At 39.6% G+C, this 21,680-nt stretch overlaps 1 protein-coding gene across 3 annotated transcripts in view; it reads right to left on the bottom strand.

The window, feature by feature from the left end:
• Positions 1-8,369: 8,369 nt before the first annotated feature.
• LOC126356192 (MOB kinase activator-like 2) overlaps positions 8,370-21,680 on the bottom strand; it is a 349,077-nt gene continuing 335,766 nt past the window's right edge. For all 3 annotated transcript variants that reach the window (XM_050006976.1, XM_050006975.1, XM_050006974.1), the window contains exons 4-5: positions 15,143-15,267; positions 8,370-14,563 (exon numbers count right to left, since the gene is read on the bottom strand). In XM_050006976.1, the coding sequence (XP_049862933.1) occupies positions 14,049-14,563; positions 15,143-15,267 (640 nt within the window). In that variant the 3' untranslated portion in view covers positions 8,370-14,048. The remainder of the gene's footprint in view (positions 14,564-15,142; positions 15,268-21,680) is intronic.

Genomic DNA, 21,680 nt, shown 5'->3' on the forward strand with positions numbered 1-21,680 from the left:
GTGGTGCACACTTTTCAGAGATTTAGGAATATGGAATCTGCCTGTTGTCGTTCACCCATAGTTCATAGGATAATGTGTGGGAAAATGTAGTTGTGAATGATACAGCAAAAGGTGATGATATATCAGCTTGAAAAATTGTAAATGGTCAGCATGTAACCATACTGTGAATCTGTAATGTGAATGTAAAATGACACATTCTACTTCACTATGAGTAATTGTACAAATGATCTGTGGAACACGGCACTATGGACCTAGTTTCAGTTGTACAGAAACAATAAAAACAAGGCTCCACCATGGTTTTATAATACAAACAATGGTGTGTCACCTACGAGCAGCATTTTGAAACAGAGACTACAACGTAGATTAAAATTGTGTGTTGGACCGGGATTTGAACCTATGTGCTCTACCAATAACTCTCCAAGAATGACTCACAATACACTGCCACAGCTCTACTTCTGCCAGTACCTTTTCTTCTATCTTCCAAATGTCACAGAAATGACTTAACCTTGGCCGAGGGAATGTTTCCAGAAAGAACTTTCAATCTGCAGCAGAATGTGCACTGATTTGAAACTTCTTGTCAGATCAAAACTATTTGACAGATGGGGCTTGACCCTAGGACTTGGTGAAAACAGAACTGTGATGGTGGGTGGCAAGTAGTGCTTGGATAGCTCAACTGGTAGAGCAATGTCCCAAGTTCAAGTCTCAATCTGGCATGCAGTTTTAATCTGACAAGTTTCACATCACTGCACACTCCACAGCAGTTCATTCCGGAAACATTCCTTAGACCATAGGTAAGCCATTTCTCTGCAATATCCTTTCTTTCAAAAGTTTTAATACCGTATGGTATGCAAGAGGCTTTGGTGAAGTTTGGAAGGTAGGAGAGATGAGACTAAGGAAACATAGCTATGAGGGAGGGTACCATATTTACTAGAATCTAAGCCGCACCTAAACAATGAGACTTGAAGTCATGGAAAAAAAATTTTCCTGAATCGAAGCCGCACCTGAAATTTGGGACTCAAAATTCAAGGGGAGAGAAAAGATTTAGGCCCACCTCCAAATCGAAACAAAGTTGGTCCACTGTATTATGAGACACAATTTAGGTCGAATGAATGACGATACAGCTACAGTAGTTTGGTTCGAGTCGTAAGCTTAGCAGTTAAGCTTTACCAGGTAGCCATTGCTACGCGCCAGGCGCTCCGTCCGTATTTATACGGGTACCCTTCGTTTTTCACATGCTTCGGCTGGTTTGAATTTATTGCTTATTTTTCTTTGATCTGATAAGTGTCATTCTCTTTGTTATAGGTGTTTACGTCACTCTTAAGGTGAAAATGCATTACTGTACTGTGTCATGCATTGTTTGTCGCCGCATTCTGATAATGGGTGTTTATGACCTATCGCCGCTCGTGGCATGGCTTGCTTTTTTTGTGCGCGCTACCGCTGGAAAAAAAAAAGAAAAAAGGTGGGGGGGGGGGGGGAGAGAGAGAGAGAGAGGAATCGTCTCATTAGTGAAACAATGGCAAGAGACTGCTATTTGTTGTTACTTAAACTGCTGCCTTCTTTCATAATTATCAACAATAACCAAATAATAGACTGCGTATGATAGAAGATGTTCTGAACGAGAGTTTAGTGAAAATTTTTCTCCGTTGGAAAATCTCAGCAGGCGCCTCTTTAGTAAATTACATTCTGCACAGAAATTAGAGTCATCTCAGATTTAAAAAACTAGTCAATTGCCGTGCTTCATTTCTGACTGTATCACTATTAGGCATAATAATAATACGAATATAAACATGACATGATGTGTATATTCTTGGAAGCATTTGCTGTTGTCTCACTCTTGTTTCGTATTTTATGAGACAGGCAGGATTTAAATGAGATAGCAGCAAACACGAAACAATGGCAAAATTTTTATATTCGTATTATTCTTATGGTGAAGAGACTACTGCATGTGATTCACAATTCATGAAAGTTCCTATTAGCAACCATCTCTCCTCACAGGTAGCAAAAATTTCAGAACGTAGAGTTGGCCAAATTGACAAACATCCCAAACAGTCTTGCCAGTCGGATTTTCGTAGTACATTGACAAGCTGCTACATTCGAAGATGAACAACACGGAATTTGTATTTACTTCGTTGGATTAATGTATGAAAATGCAGTGGTCGAAACTCAGGGCAGAGAAAAAAGCTTGTCTTCCACCTTTTTTTTTTTAATTTATTTACTGACGCGAAGGTTTTGGCGTTAGTATTTACCTTAGTGCGTGCAAAGCGTGCCTGTGTAGCGCTACATACAGGGTGTTACAAAAAGGTACGGCCAAACTTTCAGCAAACATTACTCACACACAAAGAAAGAAAATATGTTATGTGGACATGTGTCCGGAAACGCTTACTTTCCATGTTAGAGCTCATTTTATTGCTTCTATTCAAATCACATTAATCATGGAATGGGAACACACAGCAACAGAACGTACCAGCGTGACTTCAAACACTTCGTTACAGGAAATGTTCAAAATGTTCTCCGTTAGCGAGGATACATGCATCCACCCTCCGTCGCATGTAATCCCTGATGCGCTGATGCAGCCTTGGAGAATGGCATATTGTATCACAGCCGTCCACAATACGAGCACGAAGAGTCTACATTTGGTACCGGGGTTGCGTAGACAAGAGCTTTCAAATGCCCCCATAAATGAAAGTCAAGAGGGTTGAGGTCAGGAGAGCGTGGAGGCCATGGAATTGCTCCGCCTCTACCAATCCATCGGTCACCGAATGTGTTGTTGAGAAGCGTACGAACACTTCGACTGAAATGTGCGGGAGCTCCATCGTGCATGAACCACATGTTGTGTCGTACTTGTAAAGGCACATGTTCTAGCAGCACAGGTCGAGTATCCCGTATGAAATCATGATAACGTGCTCCATTGAGCGTAGGTGGAAGAAAAACTCAAATGAGCTCTAACCTGAAAATTATGCGTTTCCGGACACATGTCCACACAACATCTTTTCTTTATTTGTGCGTGAGGAATGTTTCCTGAAAGTTTGGCCGTACCTTTTTGTAACACCCTGTATATTCGACGGCAGAAGTTAGTTGTGGTGGCACCTACCAACATTTTACAGAACTTCCGCTTGCTTTGCACTCGATTCTAAGCCGCAGGCGGTTTTTTGAATTACAAAAACCGTAAAAAAAAGTGCGGATTAGATTCGAGTAAATACGGTAGTTTGCCATGCTTTGTATAGCTCAGTTGGTAGAGCATTTGCCCAACTTGCCCACAAAAGCCAAAGGTCCAACGTTTGGGTTCTAGTCCAGAACACAGTTTTAATGTCTGGAAGATTCAAATCCGTGCACCCACAGCTGCAGAGAGGAAATTCATTTGGAAACGACAAGTTATTCAGCACACTATCTGGCCCAATGATATCCTCTCAAATGCCATGAAGTTGTCATTTAATGTAATATACGATTACAAATATCATTTGCAGATTACTCAGGAGTATAGTCTGATTTAAAGTAGTCACTTGACAGGCAACGGGCTGCAGGGCTCCCGCCACCAATAAACCAATGGCAACCGGCGCTGTCGGCTGCCACTGCGTTGCCACTTCGCTCTGCTGAGCTGACTATGGCATTGTGCTAGCCAGTCCTCAGCGAGCCGTTGTAGACGTGCAGGTGACAGATTTTACATTTTATTGACTTGTAGCTTCGCGTGTTTACGATGTCTGATGAAAGCAGTCGCCAGAGAGGGAGGCCGAGGCTGCACATCGGAAACCTCCAAAAAGTGGCGGACATGGCGTCGTTTACGCAGTCAGGCGCGTGAATACATGTGTCCCTTAAGGGAGTATTTAGAGAGAGAGAGAGAGAGAGAGAGAGAGAGAGAGAGAGAGAGAGGGGGGGGGGATGCAGGAGGGCCTCTCGTTCCTTTGGAAAAGGTGGTGGAGCGAACTGCAGCTGCTCTGCAAGTTAGCGAACGATCAGTAATAAGAATCTGCAAGGAAAATTTCACGAAAGAAGGCTCAAGTGAATCATCTAAATTGGATACACATGGGAAAAAGAGGCGACTAGAGTAGAGGATCACAAAACTTGACTCTTTTTCAGGAAGAGGGCATTCGTCATCAAATATACCCATTTGATTCGAGGAAGGAGCACCCAACACTCAAAAAACTACATGCTATCCTCACAGCGGCTGACCTATTTCAGGGTAGTAAATCGTCTTTGTTAGGAGTCGTGAAAATGCTAGGATTCCGCTATAAATCCATCTCTGACAGAAAGTTACTAATGGAATGCCAAGATATTGCAGCCTGGCGATGCCGCTTTCTTAGAGAATTAGTGGGGACAAATTTTGATGATATCGTTTGGCTTGATGAAACGTGGGTGAATGCAGGACACAGTTTATAAAAAGGCTGGACAGACGGTACCATCAGCGGAAGTATGGCAGCTCCGATCGGCAGAGGGAAAAGGTTAATTGTAGCACATGCCGGAAATTCAAAAGGTTTCATTCCAAACTGTCTGCTGCTATTCAGTTCAAATAAGACCTCCGACTACCACGAAGAGATGAACCACAATACTTTTGTGAAATGGTTTGAAGATTGTGTGCTCCAGAACTTAACAAAAACTCTATCATTGTTATGGATAACGCTCCTTATCATTCAGTAATACAAGACAAAGCACCCACAAAGGCAACGAGGAAAAACGACATTGTTAGCTGGTTACAGAAACATAAGGTGCAGTTCGACAGTAATTTTACAAGGGCAGAATTATTAGAACTTGTATCTCAACTCAAGCCAAAGAACCCGATTTACATTGTGGATGAAGTAGCAAAAAAATACGGGCATAAAGTGCTCAGATTGCCTCCTTACCATTGCCATTTCAACGCAATAGAGCTGATTTGGGCTCAGGTTAAACGGCGTATTGCTGCAGGAAATAAGAAATTCACATTAACCGAAGTGGAACGCCTTTTGAAAGAAGCAGTTGAAATAGTGACATCGGAAGACTGGCAGAAGATAGTACATCACGTGAAAGGAGTGATACAGGACGCAAGGAACAATGAAGGTATCTTACAACAAAGTGTCGAAGACTTGATTATATCTGTCAATACGAGCAGCGAGACGGATAGTTCCACTGACTCTTGACTCTGAATTAAGCGGTGTTTTCACATTGTCTGATTAGTGTGTAGTGTACTTACTGCCATTAAATATTGTGTTTGTGAATTTATTTCGATTAATTCTTATTTTTGTTGTGAGACTAAGAAATACTGTTTGGACAGCTCTCGTCATCTCCTTGCGGTAAGTTAGACTGAATTTTAATTCTATTTCATTTTGTATATACACCAAGATGTTATTCAATGTGTGTAATAGTTTTCGAGATTTGCAATCTAAAGAAGAAAACTTTTCCGGACGCGAAAATTTCTCACACTTCAATAGTTAATGTAACAACGACCCTAATTAAAACTAAGAAAAGATATTTGATTTGTTTATAGATACCACTGAGACCGATACTGTACGTAAATTTCAAAATATTTACATAATATTTATAGGAGATAGAGATTTTAAAGGTGATACTTGTTTCGAGTTCAGTACTGATAGGGTTGCTTAAAAATGCTGTTTTCAGAAATTTACATACAGGAAATGTGATGCCCTATCAAAACTTTTAAGGATTCTTTGCCGACTGCGTTATTTTCGTAATGAATGGAAAAAAAATATTTTGCTGTGACACCAATATTTTTTCAGAAATGGCGTGATAAGCTAGAAGCTGTTTGCGAAATCGAGAATTTAAATGGTTTCAAACAAATTAATGTAACTCTTGTCCTAATTAAAATTAAGAATAGATATTTGACAGATTGAGAGACATTGTAGAGATATATACATCATATGTGGGTTTGAAAATTTTTACTTACTTTTTGTAGAAGATACAGGCTTTAAAACGATTTTCAATCGCCGGGGGTAGTGAAGCGCTGAGGCGGCTGCCGTGACAACACCGCAACTTCGCAGCGCAAATGTCAAGTGACAACTACTTTAAATCAGACTATAGTTATTCAGAAATGCAGACCAAGATTTTCTTTTCACACCGTGGAACTCTTATTGTATCATCCTAGTGTGTGTAATTTAAATGGCCTTACTCTGAAGAACAAAATTTGTTTATGATGCTCAAAGCTGTCAGAATGCCAACAAAATTCTTTATCACTGCTGTTTTCTCACTGAGACGGACAAAACATTCTAACTTACTCATTTCATGCACTTGGTCTTCATCACAGTTCTGCTGGCTGTGTCAGCTTTTGTGACCAGAGCCACCACCTTTCACTCTGGAGCTTCTCAATTGGCCTCAAGGGCTGAGTGCACCCCACTTACGAACAGCACTAGCCAAGTCCGACTGTGGCTAATTCTGGTGATCTGACAGGAACCAGTAAGAGCACTGCGGAAAGGCTGTAGGCTCACTGAAGAAGACTGCAGAGAAATTGCATGCCTAATAGTCAAGTGATAAAGGATGTTTAAGTCTAAAACAGTAGTTTTGTTATGATCAATATTACAGTTTCATGTGTATCTTAGCATGGATTATATGCAGAGTTTCCAGTCTATCTGTGATTGAGACAATGAACAACAGTTATGGTGGGAAGGGCAAGAACTTATCCCCAATTTCATTTTGACAGTGACAGGCACAATCAGTGTTCACCCACACTCTCTTCTGATTTCTAAAACACTGATCTCCGTCAATTTTACAGTGTCCATTAGATTTCTACAGGATAATGAGAAGCTGAGAATTTTAAAGATGAGTCAGACAAATAGATTCCATGACACCAAAACTGTTCTCAGCAGTCTTATAACAGGTTTCTGTAGCCTTAAGCTGTTTAAAGAGAATTTCCTGCTGGAAATTACACTGTCAGACAAGAGCAAGAATTACTTGGCGAACACACTGGAGTGGATGTTACACTTATGATTCTAATGAAAATGAAATTTAAATACATTCGTATTAAGGCAGACCACTTGTTGATAGGCACACACATATACTGGTTGTGGTGGGAGTATTGTCAGGTGGGGTGGGGAGAGGGAGAAAGAGAGACAGGAGGCTGGGAGAAGGACTGGGTATCAGTGGCTAGTCGCTCACAGGGAGGTGGCCCTTTTTGCAGGTTAGGAATGGAGGAGGGTAAGCTGGCAGCTAGATGGGATGGCACAATTGTAGCAGACTGTGGGCTGCAGCACACGTTGAAGATGACGTGGGGACATGGATTAGAAGGGGGATGACAGAACATAGGAAGGCGAAATTGTCAGGTGTATGGTGTGGGGACAATAAGTTAACTGAGATCGAGTCCTGGATGATTACAGGAGTGGAGAATATGTTGTAACGACAACTCCCACCTATGTAGTTCAGAGAAGTTGGTGTGGAGTGAAGGATCCAGTTGGTTAATTCTGAAACTGCCACTGAAAGTGAGCATGTTGTGCTCAGCTGTACGTTGTGCTATCAGGTAGTCAACTTTATTCTTGTTAATGGTTTTGAGGTGGCCACTCATCCTTGTGGACAGCTGGTAGGTACTCAGACTTTCATGTGTGCCTATTGACAACTGAATGCTTTCTGCTTTTTTGTGAGTGGTCTCCTTTAATCCTACAGTATTTACATTCTACAATAACTTCTCTACAACTAAAATGGAATTTTGTTAGATGGGATTAGTAGCCACATGAATAGAAGGTAGGTGGACTAACAAACTTATTTCAGCTTTCTGTTATTGTTCTGCAGACCTCTCCTCCAAGCTATCACCAAATTGTTTTATGAAGCATGATACGTTTATCACCTGAGGATGACAATGATTGCTGGATGTGTTAAAATAATTTTTAGTTCCAGACAGTCACATCTGTGTGTTTAGATTAATGATTTGACCATCTCAAATAGTCACCTTCTGATCAATGTGATACAGAGAAGGACCACACACTGTTCAAGATCTCTGCATGTTGCATATGTTGCAGCAACAATAATAGCTGAAACGTGCTTCTGACTTTTATAAGTTACTTTACAACTGTTACTGAAAGGTACTAACTCTTATTATGAACAGACTGACATCCTGTGAATCAATGTGAACAATAAAATAGTGTTAATTGTTTTCATTATATGGAAGTTTAATATGATCATGTTCAGTTCATATCTACCTGACTGACAACACAACTGTGTATCATATCGCAAATGTTTATTTACAGCATCAAAGCAGTGTTTTATGCAATGTATATGAACTATAGAAACTGCTTACACAATACTTCAAAATTACTTCCCATAGAGTTGTTGCCAACTAGAATGTTTACACTGTAGAGCGACATGTTGTGTGTCATTTTGCTTGAATGTTTTGCATTCTTTGTGAAGTGAAAGGATGTGTTTTTCACGGATAAAGTTATCTGTAGATTAGACAAATAGTCTGTGAAAGCAACATTTTATTACAGGAAGTATAACTAATAATTACAGTAGATACAGAACAAAAGACTGAAACTTAACATGCAAAGCATAGTACACTGTACAGAGAAACTGGAGGAAAGAATATACACATATAACATTTCATAGAAATGGTAGGACATCAACTGCACTAGAACACTATAACAACAAGAGAGAAATGAATGAAGTTCCACCAAAAGTACTATCACAATGATCAGTGAGGTACTAACAATATATTAATTTTATGGTGCTGAATTTTGTGTAGTACAAAATAAAAATAAAAAGTCAGTATAAAATGAAAACAGATTGCTAAAAGATTTATGACAATCATTTTTATATTTCAGAATGTTCACTGCTGAAGTAAAACTAGGCAGTATTCAATAGAGCTTTCGTTACTTAATTACTTCAGCAATTGAGAAAACTGTGGGAACTGATGTAGTTATATATATACACACATAAAAAAATACCTCTTGAAAGCTGCATTGAATTTTGTAGAGTGAAAAAACCTACAAAAAGTTGCTGCTTCTGATCTAGCATCAACATTAAATGGAGGTAATTCACTACAAGCCTTTTACAGTTACAATATTATGCACTGTAAGCACTTCATGCCCAACAGTAATCAGAAAATACAAGTATTTAACATCTTATTTATCATTCTAAAATTTTTGGTTTCTCTGTACTCAAATGGGCACTTTTAGTGCAAACAGACCAATCTAGTCCTATTAGCACTTCTGGGCATGACACAGACATTACTACTAGTCGGTAGAATTCATGATTTGAAATTGATCATACAGTAATAAATTACTGCATCATGCAGATGGAAGTACAGACAAATACTTATATGTTAATTTGTGGAAATAAAAGAGTAAACACACAATTCCTACACAGGAAGAAAATTAAGAAAAAAACCACAATTGTCAATTTTTGACTCATCTTTTTTAAACATAAAGTACTCAAATCAACATATCATACATCAATTAACAACACTACACAGTGAAATACAAACAAAACTAAAAAATGTAACTTAGTTCCACAGCCTGCTACATACTTACTAATATTCACTTAAAATATATTCATTTAAGATTAGGGAAAACATGGCAAAGCAGAACACTCAATGCGTTCTTACAGTACAGAAGATCTGCATAAACATTTACCCGCTGTTGAGGTAATGCACTTTCATTTGCCATGTATAATAAGTGGCCAGTCTGTGACTCACCATTTTACATTATACAAAAATAAATTATTTAATTCTTTCGATTAACAAAAGTTGTGTTCTGTAGGATAAGTGATATAAGATGATTTTTTTTCTGAAAAGAAAATGAAAATCATTAAATACTGTTTCCACCCCCTCCCCTCAATATTTATCACAAACTGAAATGGTGGTATGAGAATACATTTTAGGAGGTAGAACCAATCCACTTAAAAATCAATAAAAAACCCTAACTTTAACACATCTTGAGTAATGAACTTTTACACCTTTCAAATGTGACATGGTTCGCAAAGATCTACTTCTCTTTCCATCAGAAATGAAAGGAACAAAAAACCACAAACAACTTAAGAAATCACAAATACTTATAATGTGCTCAGTCTGTCTAACAGGTACAATTTGCCATGCTGGAACAGGGAAGGCCTAGACAGGAAGTGAACTGGCTGCAACATGAAAGTATTTTCTGCATTTGCGACTTGTTCAGTGAAGGAAAGATCTTTCAGAAAGACTATCATTACTACCGTTTCTTAACAGTAACTCAGTTCCAAATGTGCAGAATTGTGTCTACGAACTTCAGTTATATTACTAACTACAAGTAAATAACTTATAAATGTTTTGTCATCTTCTACTACTGTCACACTGCTCTCAGATCTCATCTAATGTAAAAACAACATTAAAAATAAAATGAAACTCAATATTTGGTTAATTGTCCAGAAGCATCTATCAAAAGATTATTTTTCCCATGAGGCTCAAAAGATTATTTTTTCCATGAGGAGTGATCAAAGGTAAAGCTATCTCTTGAATAATGTAAATTACTTTTCAATGAAGCACTATTGTAATCACATGGCAGACACTTTACTGTGCTTACTTATTTGGCAAAATCCCTGCAGTAAAATTTTTAAATTACATAGTGATTTAACTACAGTTACACACAGTTACCTGCAACCCAACAAAAATGTTTCCTCTAATAGGGTGAATTTTGAAGCTACATTTTTACAATTGACCCTAGTAAGCTGCTGTGATGACCAATATAACCTAGTTCATCAATATTTAGGACTGGAAGGTATAGACCAGACCAAAATTATTAAGGAGAAGCAAGCAGGTAGAAGACAAGGGCAATATAAAGTCTGACAATATAGGAGTCATGCAAAATCAAAGAACAAGGACCTGAGATACTGAACAAACAGTCTACGAACTACCAAAGCTGAAATTTGTTACATTTGCTAGTAAAATGTGATATCCACAATGTCCTGCTGCAATGACAAACATCACACACAAGTAAGTACTATGCTACCCAAAATTATAATAGGTATATTGCCATCAGTATGAACACAAGGAATATCCTTCTGTATCTATACTACCTATATATCACTTCAGCATCCAGATAATATTGGAAGTAGAATCAAGTAACATTATTCAACTGCATTTCTAGGAATATGTACTGTCAAATAATAAAAACCTTTGTTATCATCGTGATTACAAAGCAAAAAATAATCTCACATAATAGAACAGTTACAATGAAACCTATTCAAAGTGTTTTAGCTACCCAACAAAGGTAACACAAAATATTTTGCAGCCTATGAGACCCTAATTATGTGTCATACTGCAATAATATTTATGACCATGGAACTAACAACAAAAAATAAAAATAAATAAAGAATGTGATTCCAGTAAATAATGCCCAGTAATTGAAGTGATAAAAAATGTTACAGATAAAATTGCAACTTGCAAGTTTAAATTTTGGACATAATCTCCACCAATACTTGTTACTGTATCTTTAAATGATTATACAAGCACGAATTACATGAAGAAAATGTGAAATAGTTGCTCCTTCCAATGGGCAATTTAAAATTATTTTGGCTGGTGAGCCATGAAAAACGATTTCTTTAAAAAATCAAAAAGTACACTACACAAACACAGAGATATAAAAATTATATTAAAAGTTTTGTTTAAATAAGGACATTAAATTTCTTGGATGAATGTCATCCTGCAATGACGCAATTAAGAGAAATAATCAAACTGTAACTGTGGCAACTAAGAGGGATAACTGTGAAGTTTTTATGAATATTTTTCCCCAAAGTCAAAATCAGTTTCATACACTTCTATTTATCAACACTACTAGATCTATTTTGAAACAGCATATATGGTGATTGTGGACAGACTATAAGTGTAAATGAAAGTATCATGGCTTTTGAGCCTAACCATCCCGATGAAGCAAAAGCGATCTAAGAAATAGAGTACATAGACTACTCAAGCGATATCTGAAAAGAAGGCAAGAGCTTCACGACACCAATGGTTACACCCAGGCACATCATTCCCATTTGAAACACAAATTTATGAGGAAAAGACAGCAATCAGGTCATGAAATGACACACTGAGAGACTTAGGTGCAAAAATTAATGCACATATACTACAAGAGTTTTTATCACAAACTGAAATGAGTGCAAGTAAATGCATGAAATGAGATAACATTACTGCTAAACTAGAAGGTCTGCATCAACAAATTATAACAGGCTGGCCATGGGGTTTCAGAATTAATCAACCAAACCAGGCAAAGGAAGATGATAAGAGAAGCAACTTAGTCCAGTCCTGTAAAACATCATCATAACTAGGTTGTAAACTATGTGTTTGTCAATAAAGCTTAGCTTACACCAACTGACAGTTTAAAAAGTATGGAATACAGCTCTCAGTATTACTGTTCTGACACAGATTTGTTTAACAGAACATAAATATGTGGATCTTGTGCTGTAGCGATAAAAGGCAGAACAGAACTCTGTTTAAACACCACACAGGGCAAAGGCAAGAGAGACTACAATTTTACAATTCAATGAACACAGCTTACAATTCCAGCAGTAATGTATCAATCTTTGTTCGATAATATTCCCAACTATGCACTAAACATGCTACAAACTGATAACTCAATCTTTTACGTCTTAACAAAAAGATGAAAATTATCAGTTTTAGACATTCTCAAACTTGAGAAGTGGGGGGAATATTAAAACATATAAAAAAACTTAAGTGAATGTTTGCTATGTGGAAAGTAATAGCTGGCAAGGAAAATGTACGGACTAGTGAAAATACATCAAACTTCCAAAAGAAGGCCCCTTAACATAAACACATACATCAAATTCACAGTTATTTAATAATTAAAGATGTATAATTAAATCATGGGAAACCAGTTATTTTAAGTATGACACCACTAGGAACCCCAAAGAGGTCAGAGGGAAATTTAATGAAATAATTCTTATAGTTTCTTTTTGTGTTTTGGCTTACCAATGGCACAATTAAAATCTTTCCTCCACTAACATGCAATATTCAATGCAAGCATACTTTCATGTAAACGAGGGCCAGCCATTATTTTAAGGAAACTGTAGATAACACATTCTTCTATATAAGTTACTTTCTCTCTTCATATTCTTATATTATATAACAATTATAGTAACATTAACAAGGCAATAAGTAAGCATTTCTGTATAATATAAATACTTGTGTAACAGTGTACAACATTATTGTGAGTGATATATACACACATAATATATATTTATATATTTAATTGCTTGTTTTACAAACTAGTCTATAACAATGTTTTGTTCTTAAAGGAGTGGATTTCAATAGCAAGTATGTGATATTTTAATTTTAAGACCTACTTGTCACATAACTGCAAGATGGTAGGTTTGCTGACATTTTAACAACACTTAGCAACATACAAAAATATTCAGATTTTTTTTTTCTTTTTTCCTTTTTAACTTCCGTAGCTTTGGTATAACACATAAGCAAGGATAAATCTGCGCCATTAACAAAATATGTTTAACAATATTTTGATGATTAAAATTGCACAATTACATACGAAACACATCATTCTAAACCCTTATCATGTCGACAGGGAGAGCCATTTCTGCAGTCTGCATAATTTCTTTTCTGAAGAAAAGACTGGAATTTATATGAAAATTATGACAAAACCAATAAATTTGTATTTACAATTAACATAGTAGGTGCATAATAATGGCAAAATGCACAAGTTACAAAATCTGTTGTTACATTATATTACAAAGGTAAAATAGACAACCCAAAATTGCACTTCATCAACACACACCAGAAAATAATACTAACACAATGCTGTTAAATAACTAGCAGTCACAACCTATATGGTACCTCACTGCAATTAACAGAACAAAAATATTCACAAACATTCTTTTATCAACTGGAATAAAAAAAGTGTATTCAAACAACAAATCACAATATTTCTCACAGGGTTGGAGAAAGCCTGTCACATTAAATTCCTAGCAAATGATCCATGGGACGGTTTTAAAGGCTTCCTTCCATCTTGCATAACTGCTCTATTTCTTCTGGCTCATTTGGCTATAATCTATGTCTAGTTAACTCAATCTACACAGTAAATGCTTACTCCTCACCTTGTTGGAAACACCAAACTTTAACAACACACTTCTCATTTCAGCTAGTGAGACACGTCCTGTACAGCATCATGATTTTTTGAAGACTCTTCTTTCTTAGCCTCTTTCTCCGACACAGAAGTCAACAGATCCGACTTTGAACTGCTTGGTATCCCTGTTCCTGATTCAGTATCCTGCTCATTTTCAGTCCCTATATTATTTGCTGTCATTGGTGTTGTTTCACCAGCAGAAGGTGACTGACTTGTGGCATCACCACTACTTTGTTTACTGTCCGAATTACCACGGATACCATCTTCACCATTGGTGCTCGTTTCTGGAGCGTCCGAGTGAACTTTTAATGCAAGCACTAGGTCTTGCAGAATTTCTGTCTCCTTCACTTCTATAAGTTGAAAGCGTTCATTCAATAATGTCAGATGGGCAAATACACAGTTCAGGTGTGCATGTAAATTTAGTAGAACCACTTCCTTGAAGTGACAGTGATACAGATGTGCCAAAACATGGAACAATAACCTCAGGATTTTTCGAACAATAGATTCAAATGAACTGGGAAATTCATTTCCTGTGAACAATATAACCATCATCAATATATATTTAGAAAGCTTCTGTTATTAACATAACAACAAGATTGCATTCAAATTCTCTACAGTCAAACACTGATAGAAATAGTCTGCCTCTTCCACTTAGTATTGGAAGAGGCTGGTAAGAACAGGAAATCACAAAAGCAATGGCTTTCAATTTAATATCAAAAGAGACACATTAAGTAAGGGTAAAATATTGAGTTTTCTTTCCTCCTGCCTTCTTTTGAAAACCTCGAGAGGATGTCCTACAGAACTTTCCTTAATAACTACTATCTACTCAATCTTTTTCTCTCTTTTGGTACCAAAGTAAGTAAGTAAGTAAGTAAGTAAGTAAGTAAGTGTGTGTGTGTGTGTGTGTGTGTGTGTGTGTGTGTGTTTGGGTGGGTCAGGAGCCATTTATAGTGGTGATATTAACGTTATTTGAATCTTATTCTTTAAATATAACAACGAACAATCAATTTTTGACAATATAATGTAACTGGATACACACTTCTTGCTGAGTAGACTTTTTATCTATCCAATTACATTATTCTTGAAATAGATAAACAAAAACAACATACCATATTTTGTAGGAAATATTGTCTCATCACTGATAGTCTTCTGGGTAAATGTCATCACATAATCTATGTACTGTGGCGCGGCAACTCGTGCTTTCTTACCCTTATCATCAAACCAAAGATAGGTCCTGAAACAATCATAAGTTACTTTTAACATTAAATTTCCAAAGAAATAAAAAAAAACAACTAAGGGTGCAACTTTTACGTGTAACAGCGATTTCTTTTTCCATTTGCACTTGATTCAGATGTGGAAAGTGCTGTAAAGATTGGGATATTTGCATATTATTGTATGATATGGAAAAAAAAAAAATTTATGGTGATGGAATGACAGACAAGATATTTTTTCTCATTTTTTTACTGCAAATTTGCTTGTGGAAATTTGTAGGTGACAGTTTATTTTTGTGATTGAAGTATTTCTTAAATTCTTTTCCAGTATGGTTCATGGCTGTAGACAGCTAAAAGAAACCATAATAAAATGTGTAGGTTTTCTGCAGAAATCTTAATTCCAAATACCTTTTTCATCTGCTCCATACCAAACTCTTTAAAAAAGAACTTAAATCACACGTTTATGAAATGCACTCGTAAATCACATTTGACCGGTATTCACAAAATAAATGAAATTTTCAAGAAAAACTTAGAAATAATAATATGAGGGGGTACAAAAAAAAAAAAAAAATCGGAATAACATTGCCATAGGCAGAGCTTGTGTAGTATGCATTTCTGCTGCTAGGCATGTATAGCACAACTCATTGCCAGTTCAATGCTACCTGCATTGTCGCCTGGCTTGTACTGTTCATGTGCAGTAATAGCTTTTGCTAGTGCTGTTCTGTTCTTGTTTCATTTTTTATTATTACAATTTTAAATGAATAATGCACAGCTATGACATTTTGTTTTTTACTCGGTAAAACTGCTGATGAAACTGTTTTAATGTTGAAAACAGCTTACCAGGATGACACAATGGGAAAAACTCAAGTGTATGAGTGGTTTGATGAATTTAAAAAGGTGACATGTCTATCGATGACAAACCTCATTCTGGACATCCATCAACTGCCCTCACTGACGAAAATATTGAAACAGTTCCAGTGCTTTTGTTCACAGTTTTTTGACAGGCAACTGATCAATTGTCGAAGGTTAGTGGGTTATCTTGGAGCACAGTCTGGCCTGATTTGTGGCAGACATGAGACTGGATCTTCCACCAAGACAATGCACCTGCACACACACAGCCGTCTCTATTAGACAGTTTTTGGCTAAAAATAGCATGGTTCCGCTGCCCCACACATCTTACTCGCCTGACCTGGCTCCGTGTTACTTTTTCTTATAGCAACACAAGTAAAGGGGCATGAAAGAACACTGATTTGACAACATTGAAGAATTCAAGAAAAAAAATAATAAAGAAGGAGATGTCAGCAATTTCTAAAGATGACTACAAAAGATGTTTCGAACAGTGGAAGCACAAATGGGGCAAATGTGTTAGTCGTAATGGAGAGTATTTTGAAGGGGATCATGTTTTGTAAACTATTTGAAAACATACAGCTTTTAAAAAATAATTCTGGTGTTTTTGGTACCCCCTCATATGCTGCCCATTTGCTCTCTCACAAACTTGGCTTTTCCGTTTGATCAAAGACTACATGTTTATCATCAGAAATCAAACCAGAAATCAATGGAGATATATATTAAAACAGTAGTTGGATGGTAAATGTGCTCATCAGAGCATGTTACTGTAACAATAAACCTACAGAAATGCCAAGATCATAAACACAAGAACAAGAGACCCAGAGGAGCAGACAAACACACAGAGAGTAACTAGCTGAACTTTCAGGCGAAGCCTATGTTTGGAAGGGAGAAAGCCAGGGCTTAATTTCAACTGACAACGAGATTTTTCGAAATTTGCGCTGATAATCTGAAAGGGGAAGGAAACTGACCATGTCCTATCGCAGGATTCATCCCAGTATTTTCCTTAAGTGGGTGGGGATTTGAAAATCACTGCAGACAGCACAGTGAGATAATGACTGCCACGCTCTGGGGTATATGTATTAACAAGGACACAAAGAGTGGCTGCTGAGAGACGATAGTGACTAAAGACCTGATGTCCCTGTTAAAACATGGTTACCATGCAAAACAGTTGTGTTGATCCCAGTCTGTGTGTGTCAAAAGCATTCACATGTGGGCTGAGACTGCTGTGAGCACAGACTATTCTCATGTCTTGCCTTGGATGTTATGGAGACCATTACACCAAGGGAAGGGTTAAGTGAGGCCATACTGCCACATAAAAGTTCCAGGGACATTGGCAATCTTGTCCCGATTAAAGTTTACTGGCTGACATAGCTTGGGGGACTCAGGTCATGGTTTCAGAGTGTGAGGTATGCCCATTTACTTCTGAACCCACACCTTACCACATAGAACAGCAGAAGAATGAACACAGCAGTACATGGTCAAGGGAGTGAACTCCAGTACTCCAAACACAACAGTACAAGCGACGCTCAACTTCCTGAGTTTCGACCGCAAAAGTGCTCCCCGGATGACGGGCTTCTGCTCACACACCTGTCTGCAACACTACCTGGTCGAGATGGCTGATACAGCCGTCTCCCTTCTGCAGATAAAGAGCCTTCTGCGGACTGGATATAAGGGTAGAACTATAAGAACCACCACATGTTCCCCAACAATGCAACAACTGCCAGTGATTAGGTCAATTGGCCCGTCGCTGTGGCCTGGCACCCCGCTGCCATGGATGAGCTGGCAAACACGCATCCAACGCCTGCACACTCGTACAGCAAAACATGTGCCGTTGCGCCAACTGTGGTCAAGGCCACTCGGCCAACTACAGGGGTTGCGATGTATACAAAGAGTTGCAGAGGCACAAAACACAAAAATTGAGGGCACACAACACCATACAACGTCCACGGCCCACACCAAACCGTGTTAGAAATGGAGTATCGTTCACTATAGCTATGCGCCCTGGAGGAGCAGGGTGGCCGCAGAACCTCTGTGTCCAGCATACGCACTTGACACAACCGCTGCGACAACAACAAAACCGTCTTGGCCAACACAAAACATCACAACCACATCAGTACCAACACCAGCTCCCCAAAACAACACGACCCACCCCCTGAGGCCATGGCCTGTGAAACCACGCGCATCACACAGAAAGACGCACCCACACAAGGCGCCCCAGAAACGAGAACCCAGAGAAAGCGTAGGCAACCACGAGGGAACAGGAATGGGAACACACGCACACCACAACAAGCCACCCAGCAACAACAGAACACTGAAATGCAGGCACACAGTCAGCAAGCCAGTAATACCAGCACACACGTAACTCCACCCCTCACCACAACTGTAACAAAGGCACCACAGACTGCACTACACAGCAGCAACACAAGCCCCAGTCCACACATAACACTAACACCCACACCAGCAGCCGCTAACACTACAACCGAGCCATAGGCTAACACACACAGCACCAACACAACACAACACTATAGGGAATATTGGCAACATTACTACCCCAGCATACGACCACTCAGATCTTTAGCAAGATCATGGCCGTCGTCACAACACTTTCCACACAGCTCATGACTGCCCAACCCGGGCAGTACTGGGCTGCCATACAAACAGCACTCACCACGCTGTTCACACCCCTTCATGGATAACATGCCACAACCAGCCCCCATCGCAACAACCAGACACCATCACATATCCTATTCTGGAATGCAGACAGGATCCGCAACAAAAGGGCAGAACTTGCTGCGCTCATGAAGCGTAAGGGTATCCTTATCGCACCACTGAACGAAACTAAGCTCAAACCATGCAACCACCTAACTTCACCAGCTACTGCATCTATCGTACTGACCGACTGGATGGCTCTGGTCACAGCAGAATGGCTATCAGCATACACAAAGACATACAACACACAAACATAGTGCTCCCACAACTTCAAAAACTAGAGGCACCCACTGTCAGGGTCAAGTTCAACGGAGCCTACACTACATTGGTGTCAGTATACACCAGCCCTAAGAACATCAAAACATGCGACATCAGCACGATACTCAACATATCACTGCACGTAATCGCCACTGGAGATCTTAACGCAAAACACTCCAACTGGAACTCCCATATATGAAACTCCAATGGCAAGAAACTATACGGACACACACTAGGACGAAACTACATCATGCTAGTCCTGACCGAACCGATGCACATTCCCTACCGGAGGGGTCACACGCCAGACGTCTTAGACATGGCCCCTCATCAAGGGCTTAACGACAACACTCAACGTTACTGTTGAAAATGATCTGCCCTCAAATCACCAACCCGTAATCTGTACATTAAAGAAACACTGCAGCACATGGACCAGCAAAGGATGTTAGACTACAGACACGCGAACTGGACTTTGTTCAAGGAAATGCTTGACAGTCGCATCAGACCCACCCATGCGATTAACGAGACAGCTCAAACTGATAAGGCCGTTTAAGACCTTACTAGTGCCACCCAATCCGCACACCACAAACAACACAGTGCTGTCCTGCCCCAGGAGACATTGGCTGCGTACAGGCGACAGCACTTCACACAGCACATGAACAGGCTCCAGGGAATAGTTTGGGATAAAATACAAACATTTAAAACATAGCAATGGAACCAGAAACTCGAAGGGCTGGACACCACGCGGCCTGGCACGTGGCAGATGGCCCGACACTTCACCAGGGAGAAACTGTACACACCCACGCTACAAGGGCCCGACGGGCCAGCGTGTTCTGTGGAAGAAAAAGGGAAACTAATGGCCCTCACACTTGCAGCATCATTCCCACCGAACCCAGATTCCTCAGACCCAGCGTTCACATTTGCGACCGACCAGGAGGTTACACGCATCCTGGCCCAACCGATGAGCAACATCATCCAATAGGCTAGCACAGCTGAAGTCAAATGGGTCATCATGCATACCACAGTTAGGAAGGCCCCTGGTCACAATGGCATTCAAAACCGTGTCCTCCAGGAGTTCACAGATAAAGCAGTAGAATACCTCACACATATCACAAATGCCATACTTAAACACCAACACTTCCCTGCCTTTTGGAAGACGGCCGAGGTCCTGATGTTCAGGAAGCCGGGAAAAGACCACTCCCTCCCACAAAATTACTGACCCATCAGTCTGCCGAGCGTGCTCAGCAAGATCGTTGAGAAGGTAATACTACGACGGCTCACTAGGCACTCCATTACAAATGACATGCTGAGGCCAGATCAATTCAGCTTCAGGAATCACCACTCTACAACACAACAACTCCGTGTCATTGAATATGTAACACATGGATACAACACAAACAAAGCAACTGGGGTGGCGTTACTGGACATCGAAAAGGCCTTCGATCGTCTGTGGCACAACTGCCTCATACACAAACTCAGTGACACAGGGTTCTCCCCAATGGGATCGTACATCTCATACACTCATATCTCGCGGACAGGAGTTTCAACACCGACGTGCAGGACAAAAAATCGACATGACATAGTATCCAGGCAGGAGTACCCCAAGGAAGCATCCTAGGGCCCTTACTGTTTAACCTCTACATTAATGACCTCCCAGCTACACACAACATGACGGTGGCAATCTACGTGGATGACACTGCCATCCTTGCCCAAGATTGGAAGCTGTCTAACATTAACTCACGACTATTCACTGCACTCAAGAGTGACAGAGCCTTGGCTGGTGAAATGGCGTCGATAAGTGCGAAGCCGTTCTGTTCACTAGAAGACCGAAACTACTGAGCAAACAACAACACTGCCACCCAATACGTTTCCGCATGAAGGTCAAATACATCGGTGTCTGGCTGGACAGGAAACTACGCTGGGGGGACCACATTCAACATGTGACCAACAAAGCAAACGCAAGGCTCACACAACTCTACCCTATGCTTTAACAGGCATAGCACACTGAATAGGAGGGTGTCCAGGTCCACATACATGACACTTATTCGACACCTGATGACGTATGCAGCCCCTGCCTGGGGATACGCTGCCCCCACACGCCTGTGCCGTCTACAGCTCATACAGAACAAAGTACTCAGAATCATAAGCAATGCTCTGCGCTACACAGGCACAGTGGATCTTCACCGGGAATATCTGCTAGATACCATCTCACAGGTATTCCAAAAACTCTCCACACGACTGTACAGAAACACAGACACTTGCATTACCTGTTTATTCTTTCCCTGCGTAACTACGACCACAACCATAAATGGAAATGTAATAGACCAAAGACACTATTAGCAAGAAACTAAACATCTGTGGTCCATAGCATGCTAACACGACAGTACTGGCGAGCCCTCGCAACACAGCTACTACTGGCAACCTCAGATGATCAACCCGCCGAAAAACAGGCAATCGCAGGGGAATCGTACTGTACACAGTGGGCAAACCAGACACACACACAGACTCTACATTGTGAGCTGATCTATGACCGATCGCCCACTAATGTATTATGTCTTTGAATTGTTACAGGGATGCAGCAGCTGCAGCCAGCCCTACAATGAGCACCCGCAGCGACAAAGGT

Source organism: Schistocerca gregaria, chromosome 3, assembly GCF_023897955.1.
Source record: "Schistocerca gregaria isolate iqSchGreg1 chromosome 3, iqSchGreg1.2, whole genome shotgun sequence".
NCBI lineage: Eukaryota > Metazoa > Arthropoda > Insecta > Orthoptera > Acrididae > Schistocerca > Schistocerca gregaria.